We start from the raw sequence: 14,630 nt of genomic DNA, 5'->3' as shown, positions 1-14,630 counted from the left end.
TAAAAAATCATACCCTCTTTTTGTATTAGTTGCACTGAATCTCTCCACTAGAATATCATTTTTTATCTAGTCTTTAAATTTCACTAATAATATATTTAAAAAAAAAAAAAAAAACACACTTTCAAACATACAAACTATCCATTCTAATAAATGGGGCTTTACAACAAAAATTAACCCTGTTCCAAAACTAAAATTACCGGATAGGTTCTGACATACGATTCCTCATCTTAAACACAAAAGAATTGGGAACAAATAAAAATGCCACGTGAAACTTGCCGTATGTGCATCTCCTCGTCGCTGTCCAAGTGCAGCAGCCGCCCCTGCAGACGCCGCTCTTCGCTCCGGAGCTGCTTTCTCATTTCCGACAATTCCATGATCACATTCTTTTTCTCCTCTGCAAAGTCCCATCGATAAGTGAAAAGAACAAAAGATTAGCTTTGAAATATAGTCTGGCTTACCATAAAGCTAAAATGTTCAGAAAGATATTGTCATGAAAGTTATTTTTAATGTTTTACATAACAAATCACATTATGACTATCATTAAGACTCACAAACACATTTCTGATAATACAGAAAATTCAAAAGTTAAGCCAAGTTTTGGGGTGAAGGAGAATGTCACCATAAGGGGGCAGCACAAGGGCATCCCTTGGCAGTGACGGATTGAATAGTTCTGCACCTTGACAGGCAGTTACACAAATTACACAGGTAAAGTGCAGGGCACCCCACACAACACACAGAGAGCACATGTGAAACTGGTGACGGTGTGCAGAACACAACAGTGTCCACTTCCTGGTGGAGACACTGTCCTCGGTAGGATTTTCTCATGGGGGAAGTTGGGAAGGGGGCCCAGGCCCTCTCTAGCTCCCGAGTGTTTTGCAATGTTCTGAGTCTATAAAGTGTCCTAGATGACAGGTTTAGCAGGTAACCCTACCTTCCGCGCGGAGCTGATTTTTCCTGGCAGGCACCGGAGGAGACTGTGCCCTGGACACGGAACGTTCCTGTTAACAAGCATGACAGACAGACTCAGTGTGTCTACTCAGAGCTTGAAGAGAATACTTTTCTAAAGTAACTGTATGTGAAAGAAGCCAAACTCCCCACTATCCTCCCTACAAACTTCCTGCTCCCACTCTTCCCTCCCACAAATGGTGGGGTCCTTGCCCATCCAGAGAACTCCTTCCCCTGAACTCTGAGCTGGTGACTCCCACTTCCTCCACCTATCACTCCCTTTCTCCACCCTTTTCCTCTCCTTAAACTCAACTAAGCCTCAAAATTTATCCCTTTAAAAAAGTTATCTCGCCCTTCATCACTTGTCCATTCCCTCCTTCCCTTCAGAGCCTTGCTGCTTTGAATGGTAAATGCAGTACATATGGTGTCCTTGTTCCCACCCCCCTCCCCTGCACAGCCAATGCCCGCCTTCGGTCTGCACCCATCACTCACTGACCCGCCTCCCCTACATCACCGTAATCCCAGGGACACACTGAGCAGCCAGCAGCAATTGGCATCACTGCCACTCCGTCACTTTGTCTGCCTCCATGTCCTTACTCTGCCTCTTCAATGTGGGTAATTCTGTAGCATTCCATCTTCAACCGCCCCCACGCTCATCCTAGTCAGTCGTGCTCAATTGACAAACAACAGCGCTCACGACTTCCACGACAGATCCAGTCCAGACCACCTTCTCAGCCACAACCTCTATTCCCAGCCACCTGCTCCATGGAACCCTCACCAGAAACTTGATGGCTGTCACAGACTCCTGCCTACCAGTCAGTGAAAACCACCATCTGTATTTCTTACCATATCTTGATGATGTCACCCTTCTCTGTTCTATTGTCACTGCCTTTCTTTAAACAGTCTCACATCTGGACTTCTACAAAGCATCCTGGCCTCCAAAATGTACCCCACACCTCTGCCTAAGAACACATTATCTACCACAGACCTACTGCGTCCGGATCTCAGAGGGTGCAATCCAGGAAGATGTTCTTGCAATGTTCACCTATTTTGGTAATTAACTTCAGGGTACCAAGTTACAACCAAAGCAGCAAACAAACTACTGTAGACATGATCTTTATTTCAGATCTTAAAAAATTTAAATCTCATTCAATCCCCCAACCCAAAATAACTTAGCTAAGATCAACCAATCAGAAGAAAAAGTGCATACTTGAATAAAGGCACTCATAACGCTGTCAACTGAAGGAGGTCTTTGGAGTTTGCCTGCAATTTTGTTCTGAAGAGCAGGAACCACAGGAGAAGGCTGTCTTAAGCGCTAGGGGGGAAAAGTTTTATTTAATGAATTACTTTTACCTTTAAAAAGTCAGAAAAACAATATATCAGTTATGATAAACATGAATAGGTTTGATATCCTTATTTTAAAATGACTCTCAAATCCGAAAAAAAATTCAACAAACTTAAGCAAAACAATAACATACTGAGGATTAGGAAAGCAACAAAAACAAAGAGAGCCAAAATTAAAAAATCATCTTAATAGAAATAGGACATTTAAAAAAAACAAAAAACCTTTTCTGGAAAAACAAATAAATTTCTAAAATCTCAATCCCTTGTCACCAAAAACATCATGATGGAGGGAGTTTCCAGATCAAATTAGGGTTCCATGTCTCCGAAAATAAAACAGGATTTCAGCTTACAGTATAATAAAGCTAACCGTTCCCACTTCACATTAAAATCAAAATGCTGAAAACATAAAAACTCCCAACAAAATGCAATTGTAATTTGGGTATAAAAACACCTCTCCAGCTCAGAGCTTATGTAGAGGTTAAATTGTTCACTTTGCACAGCAGAAAACCAAATGCATTCACTGGTGACTCTGATAAAACTTCTAGGTGACCAAAAGCAGAATCAAAAGGACAATATAATCTGTAGAAAATCAAGTAAATAAAGCATTGTCCACATAATAAGACAAGAAACTATCAAGGAAGCAAAACAAAAAGCTAGAAATTCCATTAATCTGATCAAATAGACTGGTTATAATAAATATAAATAGAATTAGACATCCATCTAAAAGACTTAACTCTCAGATTAGGGTTTTTAAATTATTGTTAACTAAGTAAATATACAAGCTAAAAATAAAAAAAATAGTGACAAAAACTAAAAAAGTAGAGAGCCTGGCAGCTGGTGTTGCTCAGTGGTTGAACATCGACATATGAACCAGCAGGTCACAGTTCGATTCCTGGTCAAGGCATGTCCAGCTTGTGGGTTCGAGCTCCACTGTGGGGCATGCCAGAAGCAATCAATGATTCTCTCTCATCATTGATGTTTCTCTCTCTCCCCCTCCTCTCCTCTGTGAAATCAGTAAAAACATAATTTTTAAAAAGTGTGGTCTACAAGCCAATTGCATCTGAACCCCTTAGGATGCTTATAAAATGCAGATTCCTGGCCTGACCTCAGACTCAGTAAATCAAATACTTTATAAATGAGACCCAAGAATATACATTTTTATAAGCCCCCTGTGATAGCTATGCATAAAGATTTTTAAATACAGCTTTAAAATATGAGCACAGGTGTGAACTAGATCCTTTAAGGGGCAAGTGGCTTTTTAGGAAGAAAAGTTTTCTAACAACTTTGATGCACGTGCCAACTGTGAACTACACCCTCCTCTGCCTCAGAGTACCGAATCCAAACCAGTCTGTGGTGAGCCTCCAGGTTTTTTCTAATTCCCAATCCATCATGGACAAATGCACAGAGTCAGAACACATTACCAGATAAATGAAAAATTTTAACACGACAGCTCTGTATTAGTAGATTCAACAGACATCAAATTACTTTGACAAATTGCTACATAAGTTTCCAAACACTTATTCTCAATTTCTGTACTTGTCATGGGTTTGGAGGATGCTGGCCCACAGACAATGGAAACAAGACAACAAGCTAAGTAAACCTATCACACTTACCGGGAAATAGCAACGAAGCTCAATGACATCAGGAGGTGCCAGGAGTTCGGTTTGGGCCCCCAGAGGCCACTGCACCACTCGCCCCTCCGCCACTCCCCTTTACGTGACAACGCTGCCACACTCACCCTGAAACGGGGATAACTCCGGGTCGGCATTTTTGTCTGAAGCTTACCTTTGTTTCTTTCCCAATTATATTTTCTCTTTCGTAGTAGTGCTGGAGTTGTTTGTGATGTTTTTCTTCTTCTTCTTTCTTCTTTTTTTCTGCTTCTTTTCGTCTTTCTTCAGCTAACCGAATAAGCTCTTCATTTTTTAGTCTTTGCTTTAAAATAAAGAGAAAAATACATATACTCCATACATTCTTATAGTCCATTCAAAAATGTGCTGCCTTATTTGTCTAAAAGGGATATAAAATTGAAGATATAAATGAAATAGTGTTAACATCAAGAAGTTTTTTGCTGAATAATAAAGCACGAGAGGCCTGATGCACAGATTCATGCAAGAATGGATCCTCCTTCCCCTGCAGCTGCCTTCCCGCCTCAGCTCTTTCCTTACCCTAGTCTTTCAGCTTTAACAGAATGATATACAATGAGTGGATATTGACCTGCAATTCTCTAAATGTACCCCAGGACTGGTCTCCTCTGTAAGTAATATATATCTTTTAAATCGGAATAACAATTCACTTCAGACTAACAGAAAGCTGGAGTGGGAAAAACGCACCTCCTCCTCTTTCTCCCGTTTCTTTTCCTGTTCCTCTTCGTACTCCTGCTGGATCCGCGCCCGCTGTTCTGCCAGCCGCTTTTCTTCTTTTTCTTCTTCAATCCTCAGTCTCTCACGCTCAGCTTCCTCTCTCTGTTTCTTCTCCTCTATCTAAAGAATTAAGCATAGTTATTTCTTTGTAAACTACTACCAGGTTGGAATGCCACTTATTTTTTACTAGTAACCTATGAACTCAACATTTGTATCCTCTTTCTGCAACTTAAAATAACTTCCTAAACATTTCATTTCTTGTATTTTATTAGGAAGGCTACCTAGTGTAATGTGAAGAGCTAGGAGTAACATTCTAGCTCCAGCAAATACTTACAAACTATGAGACCTTAAGAAACTTTCTTGTTCAGTTTCCTCCTCTTGTAAAAAGAGATATTAATGCCCACATGTCAAAGGAGTGCTCACAGAACGGACGTAGAGAAAATGCATGTGGAGAAAGCGAGCGCTCCTGCTCCTCCTCAAGGGGAGGCACTGAGGGAGCAATCCATGTCTGTGTTATTCTGTAGCAACTGACAGAGGTCTCAGCTCCCTGGCTTGGTTAGTGTCCTGAACAGCACATCAGTGCTGCAGCATCCAACCATTCTTTACGCAAGATCCCCCTCCCGTCTTATCTACTGGCGAGTATAAGGTAGGACTTCAGCCCCCAGGACTCAGCACAAGGTTCCACCTGGAATGGCCCTGGGGCGTGCAGTGCTGATGTCGCTCTGGGGGACATTCTAAGGCAGAGTCCACGTTCTGGCAGGAGGGACTCTCAGAGAGCCTGCAGCCTCCAAGACTGAAGTAGGGAAGGAAGCCTGCACACTGGTACTCAATAGGTTTCAGTTCCTCTTAAGTACACGTTAATTATGGCCATCTGTATTATTTTACCGTTCCTGCCCGCACTGCCTCTAACTTCCACACCGTATGTCTAGCGCTGCCGATGTTTTGAGCTGTAAGAACTTTAATCTTTGTACATGTCCAATGACTGCGCAAGCTAGGGCTTTTTCCAACTCTTCTTTCTCACAACACCGGTAAATATGCACAATCCTAACATTCAGTACTAAGCAGTGTGCATGTAATCTTTTCTCCAAGTATCATGTACCTAGAGAAAATATCACTTATGATCTATACAGCAGAACATCACATCTAACACTCAGTTCCCCACTCTTCCCACTCAGAAGAAAAAGTCACCATCAGGGTCACTTCTCCATTAAGGAGTCACACATCTAACGAGCCCCAAGAAATGTCGTTCCGACAGAAATGCTACAGTCCTCATCAGAGAGAGGAAAGCTGCTGCTGGGTGAGTGCTTTTCAAATTATAATTCAAAATCACTTCAAAGGTTCTACAAATAGTTCAGTAAATGTTTTATTTTTAAAGTTCTAATTAAAAATGGTGCCTAAACACTCACGTGTTGTTTACCAAATTTTAACCACGTGAAGACTTCTGTGCATAACTTACATTTGTGGCGCAGATAAGGAGCCAAGGCCATCTCGTGCACAGATCTGAACATTTTACAGCATCTTTTTTTTTTTAAATATATTTTATTGATTTTACACAGAGAGGAATTGAGAGGGACAGAGAGTTAGAAACATCGATGAGAGAGAAACATCGACCAGCTGCCTCTTGCACACCCTCCACTGGGGATATGCCCGCAACCAAGGTACGTGCCCTTGACCGGAATCGAACCCGGGACCTTTCAGTCCGCAAGCCGATGCTCTATCCACTGAGCCAAACCAGTCCCGGCCTACAGCATCTCTTTTAACACTTAAGTTTGGAGTTATATCTGTCTGACACTATACTACTGTTGCTAGTAATAATAGATATCATTTAGCTAGTTCTGGATTAGACTTTGAGGGTGAAAAAATGGGGACAGTTAAGAGACTGGTAAAAGAAAACATGAAAACCACCATTTGACACTAAGGGTTTACAGGTGGGAGAACTGAAAGCTGGACTTACGCTGAAACTAAAATAGTCAAAGTGTCCCCATTAGATTTTTCCAGAGGGAAAAATTCCCTAGAACTGTAAGTTCTGTTCCTACAGATGTGATGCTGAAGTGAGACCTGGGTTCCAGCAGTGGCCTCATAATTCCTAGCTCTACCATCATAGACGGCCGCTCTGCCTGTATTTTAATTGCACATCATAAAACACCTTTCTCAGAGAGTTTTGAGGTTTAATGAGATATTTTATGTAAAAGTATCTTATAAACAATAACAAGCTATATATTTACAATATTTGTTTTTTCCTGAATTCTACCCTAGACCATGTAACACTTGCTAAGTACAATAGAAACTACTTGAATTTCTACTTGCTGTCAGTATAGGCAACATACGACAGGATCTTACAAGTTCAACCAGTAACTCTGTAACCCCCAAAATGCTGCTGCCTGACTTGAGCGGCCAATATCTTTGGGGCCTCAGATTCCACTTTCTGGTATTCTGTAACTCTATTCATTCTGTCATTCATGAGAAAGGCCTTTCCATCATTTCCACAGTCACCACTCCAGTAAAATAACCGCTTCCAATGTTTTAAACCTCCCAATAATAGATCCTAAACACTAATGCCACAGCATCCTAAGGCTGCATTATTATGCCATTTCCTTAGGTAAGGGTCCACAAAATTAGAATTAGAAAGGAAACATATTTGAGTAGAATCTCTTTTAGAGGAATTTAAGAGGCTGGGATTAGATTGGATAGCCTTAAATGTCAGGCTAAGGAACTTGGAAATTGCTGTAGAAAAGAAAAGCAACTACACCAGGGTTTGAGTAAAAAGAAGAAAAGACAACCAGTAACATGTGAAGTCCTATGAAAGGAAGATTAAGTAGACCCCAGAATTAATCTGACCCTGCAATGTCAGTGTGGGTGGAGAAGAGGTGAAGGGAGGGGAGAAGAAGCCGAGTCCCTCATGGGCAGGTCTCTCCATCTCGGGTGCGCCCCCTAGTGTTCGGCACAAGGGTGGGCACAGTATGGGAGAAGTCTGTTCAATAAACACTGGATTCACAAGTGCCTTCCTTTGGGCATTTCTAATATTTTAAATGCTATTTGTTTACATACATAAATGCGGCAAATAAATGCAATAGTGATTAGATCGTATTTTAATTTATTTATAATGTATACTACTGAGTCAAGAATATCAAATCTTTTGGGGGGAATATTATTTACATTCTACTAACACATAAGCATCTAGAAAGAGTAATTCTATACCTAAAGGTGAATATTTTATTACCTTCAGTTTTAGAAATTTCAGCACTCTTTAACAATTAGTGATTTAATAAAGTTTAGAAAAGATTAAGTCAACTGGCATACCACCTGTCTCCTTATTCTTTTTTTCAAATTAAGTGACATAATTTTAGTAGTACCCATATCTGATATATATATTACAAATTGTAGATAACTGCTTGGCACTTTAAAATTTATTAATCACGTGGATAAAATCTTTGCAAGTTCAGTTCATTAAAACCTTTATGAAACTTGAAACTATGATCAAATAAACATTTCACCTGAAACCGAAGAAAATTCTTGTATGATTCTTGCTGTCTAATCTGAAGCTCAGTTAGGGGCTCACCGAATACATTTCCCCGAGCAAAAGGAGAGCTCTGTATGTGCATGTGTCCTGGAAAGAGAAATTTGCCAAAACATACCATTAGACAATGCTTAGAAAAAGTGAACAGTCAGGAATGAAGAGTTAGCTATTAAATTCATATTTTGAAAGAATGTGCTAAATATGGAAATCCAGAGATTACAATCAAAAAGGAAGGCTGAGATTAGAATCTGAAGACCAAGTGAAAAATAAGGTGTGAAAGAAAAAGTTACGTGTGTAACTAAAATAAAATTAATAGCTGAAAAATCCTAATATATCTGTATCTTAAAGACACCAAGAAAACATAAAAAGTAATAGCTAATCAAATCTGATTATAGGAAATGCTTTAAAGTAAAATTTATGGAGAGGGGAAAAAATAAAGTTCTCATGTATGTAAATATCCTTTTCTTAAGAAACTGCTTAATTATGTTAAATGTATTATGTACATAATATAAAAAATATCTAAGTTGTTTAAAATATCAGTAATTCCAAGTCTTTCATCCATGATTAAAATAAATAATAAAGTAAAATCTAAAATCTTTAAAATTTAAATGACATAATCATTAAAATAATTTTTACTTAAAAATTCTATCTAGCCAATTGGGACATAAACATGAATAATAAATGTTATCTATTACCTATAAGTAGTATTACACATTCTGGGAAGGGAAAATATTTTATAAAATCAAGTTGAAAAATAATTATATCTCAGGAGTCTCTATGAATGCAGAAAGAAAAAATTGTATTTAAATTTAAGCTTCATATAACTTTTTATATCATTTTTATGTACTGACTCATTCTTTGTACCATCATTCTAAAACATTTATTTTCTCTCACTCATATAGTTTGTGTAGGCTGACTGTTTGAGAGTTGGGCTGCTATTTAGGTCTCTTTGCTCTGTAAATTTATGAATACTTATTTGAATAGATCAGCAGACAGCCAAATCAATACTTATACATTATAATATTATGCTATGGTATAAAAGCTGGTAGCAAAATAAAATTGAATGGTATGTTTCACTTCAATGATCACTCAAATTCTAAGTCTTTGGGGCAATTAGAGAAAAATATTATCAAAGACAAGGATAAATTCTTCTAAACATTTATAATAAATTATAAAATTAAAATCACAGGTAAACACTTGTTCTACACAAAGTACATGGAAATATATCTAGACATCATGATAAGCTACAAAATAAATTTAAGCCAAATTAGTATGGACTTCATAAATATGGTTCTTCATCCAAGAACCGTAAGGGAAGGAGATGAACATTAGGAAGACCTCAAAACAGACAAAACATTAGCATATCATGAGCCTTAAGCACACGTTATAACATTCAACTTTTAGATATATTCAAGTTCCCTAAGGCCTTTAAATATTAATGCCACATATGAACATGTGCACACTTGTATAAATACACAAAATTTATACATGTGTGTACACATACACATATACTCATACACATATATTATGGCATAGCAACAAGTTAGGTGACTTTGGATAAATATTGCATTCAAAAGGTCTATTTTAGGTTTTTAAGGAATGAAAAATAATTTAGAAAATTTCAACTCACAAAACATGAGGGGAACCCTGGTGGTGTGCAGAAAGGCTATGGACAACAAATGCTGCTGAGCATGTTTAGCCATCATGCTTGTGTTGTTTCCTGGGAAGGAGTCATACAAACTGTTTATTTTCCCAGGGCTTGCTGGTAAGCGGAGCGAAGTGATTGTTACTAAGACAGAAAGTGCGAGACTGAAACAGACTGTGAACAGTACAGGGTGCGGAAGAAACGAGCAGAGCATCGGGTCTGTAGCACTGAGATCTCAATACAGACTACGAGAAGCAAAGGCAAATGAAGAGAAAAATAATGATAAACGAAAGAAGCCAAATTCTCTTAGCAGCAATAAAATGAAAAGGCATTTTGATGATTCTACTGCACATTGATTAATTATAGACCCAGAGTGAGAATCAAATCAATAATCAAAATCAAAAGTTTGGTGCTCCCGCCCTAGCTGGTATGGCTCAGTGGCTAGATCGTCGGCCTGCGGACTGAAAGGTCCCAGGTTCGATTCTGGTCAAGGGCATGTACCTTGGTTGCAGGCACATCCCCTTCGGTGTGCAGGAAGCAGCTGATCGATGTTTCTCATCGATGTTTCTAACTCTCTATCCCTCTTCCTTCCTCTCTGTAAAAATCAATAAAATATATTTTAAAAAAAAGTTTAGTGCTCCCAAAATTTAAAATGAATCCACAGGGCAAAATCTATGTGGATCAAAGAAAGCATTTCTGATAATTAGCGATCCAATAGTGCTACAGGCTGCCCACAGAAACCACACACTCTCCACCTCCTGAGTGTTAAGAAAGGCTGCGCAGAGCGCTGCCATCTAAGGACTGAAAGATGCAAGGATAGTGATTCTAGTCAGTTTGGCAAAAAAGTCTTAAGGGTTAAAAATAAAATTAAAAAATTTAGTCCAAGGTATTTTAAAAGGCCTTCCTAATGTAAAGTTCTTTTCTAGTCTAACATCAAAACTTTTTTGAAAGTAGAAAAGCAGAATTTGTAGCAAATAACTGGTTACTTTTATAGGCCTTTGAGAAAAAAATAATGCCAATTTTTTCTGGCAAGTCATAAAGAAAGATGAGTAATTTTCAATTTCTGGAACTTTTAATTGATGGATGTTGCAAAATTATTTGCTAAAAAGGGAGAGATGTGACTTGATATCAAATTAAACTTTTAATTATTCATTTCTTTGTACATTGTGGTTTTACAAGGGAGAGCAAATGATTATTAAAAAACAAGCTAAAAATTAATTTTATTGTACAATTTGTCATACCACATCTGATATCTCTCACCAATTCAAATAGTTATGGGTATAAAAAACAATGTGTAAAAAGACTATGTTCCTTTATAGCAAAATAGAAATGTTAGCAGCAGCTAAAACATGCATAAGCAAATTATAAAGCTGAGAAGAAACAGTATTAAGAAGCAATCTATGTTTCCTTATTCACTTTTTTCAAAATACCTGTGAAGAAAAGGTATAAAAAGCACAAATAACATGTTATGCTTCCTGACTCAGAGTAACCAAATTCTCAATACAGTAAGACTTCATCAGAGAACGGAAATGTTACTGAACAATTTTAGAAATGTAAGAGAAAAGATAGAATGTGATTAAACACCTGAGTTTTTATTTGCAGAATCTTCTAGGCTCTCAGCACTCGAAGTGGCTAAATTTTGGTCTAGAGATACAACAGCCCTTTTATCTTCACTTGGTCGTGCATCTGGGTTATGGTAGGCATCTACATTTTGTCTGTGCATCTTATTCAAATCAGCTGAGAGGGGAAAAATAAGCCATTTATTTTAATAAACACATTTTATAATTAGTTTGCTTCATACATGTGAAAAAACAACAACAGGACAGAGCTGGAATAATTCAACAATATCTTGGTGCCCTGAAAACTTAGAAGACTTTTAGAAAATAATGTTATAAAACAAACTCAAAAAGTAGAGATCTTAAGAATATATAGATCTTTGAAAAACCATATTTATCTCTTGTTACTTCAGAACCTGAATTCTCTTTAATACAGAAAACATAGCAACAATTCAAACAAGTCATAGTGAATTTTACCCAAGATCATCAGCGTTCCTAATGGGAAAATATAATCTGTGCAGTTTTAAAACATATCCACAAACCCTTTGACAATTCTCCCTTCCCCTCTCCTCGAGTGTGGGCCGTTGTTTGTAACGCACTCTTATAAATAGGGTATCTCGGAACAAAGGTATATGACTTCCGAGGCTCCTGCATAAAAAGACATAATGGGTTCCACACTGTTTGATCTCTGCCTCACTCACTCTGAAGAAAGCCGGCCGTTACATCACCAGGACTCCGAAGGAGCCATAGGGAGAGGCCCTGGGACCAGAAACTACGGCCTCCGGAGCCATGTGAGGGGCAGACTGGAAACAGACTTTCCAGACCAGGCAAGCCTCTGACATCTTGGGCTGCAACTCATGAGGGACCCTGAGACAGAACCAGCCAGCTAACCCACTCACAAATACTGATCCACAGAACTACAAGATAATAAATGTTTGTTACTGTAAAATGCTACATGTAGGGTGATTTGTTATACCCCAAAAATCTGAACATGTAGGACTGGTTCAAACAACCAGCAAACAGATCTGAGTGACTGAAGGAACTCAAAAGCTTTAACAAACAAAAAGTAGTTCTCCACACACAATCTGAACAGTACTGCAGCAATGAAAGCAAACTGGAAGCGGATATAAAAACTATTTATGTTCAAGGGTGTGTTTCAATTAGAATACCATACAGAATATGGCAAATAACATGTGAGTGTTACCAAAGGAGAGTTCTGAACCGTAAAGTTCAGATCCTGTTGCAACATTCAGGACAGGACGCACTGAGAGTTCCAAAGTGAAGTGGGTGGGAAAGTCTAAGAAAGAACGAACAGCGTGAGAAACAGTTCCACGGGGGTAAACATGAAGTGTTCCGACAGCAGTAAGGTACGCCAGCTAGACTAGAGCACAAAATACATGTAAAAAAGCGATGACAAATGGAAAAATGCAGGCTGGATGCCCATTCTGAAATACAAACTGATGATCCTCAATTCTGTTCTGCAGAAGCACATGGGAGTAGAGGCAGTTTTGGTAGTTATAAAAGTAGTACTAATAATCATGGTAGCTAACATTTAATAATCACTATTTCTATATTCTACATAACTTATATGACCTGGTACTATTACTTTCACCCCAATATTACAGATGAGAAAACTAAATTAATTTTACCAAAGATTACAAAGCCAGTAAATAGCACAGCAAGAATATAAACTCAGCCAGTGAGATTCCAGAATCCTCACTGATTTTTTAGTACAAAATATGATTTGAGTATATAATAATACTTTTGATGCATATAACTTGGAGTGAAAAACAAAGCAGAATGAAGTAGTTGTGAAGAAATGGCAAAAGCCCAAACAAGACATTATAAAACTCAATTTATGGTGGTAACATGAATGAAAACAAAGAGAATTCAAACACTGAAGCAGCAAACCTATAGTCTTATTAACAGACTGGATATGAAGAGTCAAAAAAAAAACAAACCACCACTCAGCATTTTTCAGTTTGAATGATAATAATTATGATGCATGCACAGGAAAAGGCAACGATGAGCTGGATTCACAAAGTGAAGTTTGGTTTTGCATGCTAGATGTAAGTAATCACCGAGCCTCAGGTACAAAGATTCAGAAGACAGGTCGAAAGTGGAGAAGAGAATTTTATAAGTGGTCAGGGGCAAAGGAAGAGCTATATGAGGATCATTCACGGAGTAGACGAGATGAGGTAGGAGAGAACGGATGAAGAACATATCTAACTCAAGGAAAACACGGGATCAGAAGACAATCCTAGAACAAAGATCATGTTCACAGACCTCGAAGCATTTAACCCGTTCAAAAATGCATCCAAATGAACATGTCAACTGAAGAGAGGGCAGCATCTGGGAGGGAGGAAAGGAATGGAAGGAAGAAAGGGAAGGAAGGGAAGGAAGGGAAGGAAGGGAAGGGAAGGGGGGAAGGGAGGCAGGGAGGGAGGGAGGGAGGGAGGGGGGGAGAGAGGGAGGGAGGGAGGGAGGGAGGGAGGGAGGGAAGAAGGAAGGAAGGAAGGAAGGAAAGAAGGAAGGAAGGAAGGAAGGAAGGAAGGAAGGAAGGAAGGAAGGAAGGAAGGAAGGAAGGAAGGAAGGGTCAACACAGTTCAAAGAGGAGGAGGACCAATACCAATTAAAGCCATCAAATGCAAATAAGGACCAGTTAATTCTGAAATGTAGCATCGGTCGAATGGTGGGAGCTAGAATTCATAATATGGAACATGAATGAGTAAGAGGCAACACTGGCAGCAACAAGAACAGACTACTTTTTGGAAGTGCTTTATATAAGGGAAGTATAACAAGGTCAAGAGTTTTGTGTTTAAGGATACAAGTAACTAATGGAAGGAAGAAAGGAGTGGAATAACTGAAAATGTAAGGAGGAGGAAATGGGTGGAAGCACATAGAAAAGCTGATTACCAGAAAATTACCACGTGCCAAGGACTGGTAAAGTGAGAATTAGCTAGGTGCTCCTGAAATCACTATCAAATCCTGAGCTCTGTCTGGATATGGAGGAAAATAAAAATAGAAAGATGATAGGAAAATTGAAGTTCCTAAAAAAGTCACAAAAACGGTGTAATTTAAATGGGAAATCAAATCTCATTGTCATCCAGTTCACTAGAACAGCATAAGACCAATCTACATAAATGAGAAGTCACAATGAATAATAATAATACACATTGTAATTATACATGATCCTCTCAGAAGTCATTGTATTTATATAAAAATAAAATTAAGATTCAGCAGAGTACAAAATTATTTCTTAA

The 14,630-nt window shown here is 38.4% G+C and overlaps 1 protein-coding gene across 7 annotated transcripts in view; it reads right to left on the bottom strand.

Annotated features, from left to right (window-relative positions):
* The window catches only part of CSPP1 (centrosome and spindle pole associated protein 1), an 81,647-nt gene that overhangs the window by 16,183 nt on the left and 50,834 nt on the right, over positions 1–14,630 (bottom strand). For all 7 annotated transcript variants that reach the window (XR_006741586.1, XM_045581460.1, XM_045581462.1 and 4 more), the window contains 7 exons: positions 11,396–11,548; positions 8,144–8,256; positions 4,620–4,769; positions 4,075–4,221; positions 2,156–2,260; positions 932–998; positions 277–394 (listed from right to left, as the gene is read on the bottom strand). Coding sequence is in view for 6 of the 7 variants with exons in the window: in XM_045581460.1 (XP_045437416.1) it covers positions 277–394; positions 932–998; positions 2,156–2,260; positions 4,075–4,221; positions 4,620–4,769; positions 8,144–8,256; positions 11,396–11,548 (853 nt within the window). In the remaining variant the exon portion in view is untranslated. The remainder of the gene's footprint in view (positions 1–276; positions 395–931; positions 999–2,155; positions 2,261–4,074; positions 4,222–4,619; positions 4,770–8,143; positions 8,257–11,395; positions 11,549–14,630) is intronic.

Source organism: Pipistrellus kuhlii, unplaced genomic scaffold (genome assembly GCF_014108245.1).
Source record: "Pipistrellus kuhlii isolate mPipKuh1 unplaced genomic scaffold, mPipKuh1.p scaffold_m20_p_14, whole genome shotgun sequence".
Lineage (NCBI taxonomy): Eukaryota > Metazoa > Chordata > Mammalia > Chiroptera > Vespertilionidae > Pipistrellus > Pipistrellus kuhlii.
The sequence above is the reverse complement of the archived record's forward strand: the minus strand, read 5'-3'. Positions and strand labels throughout refer to the sequence as shown.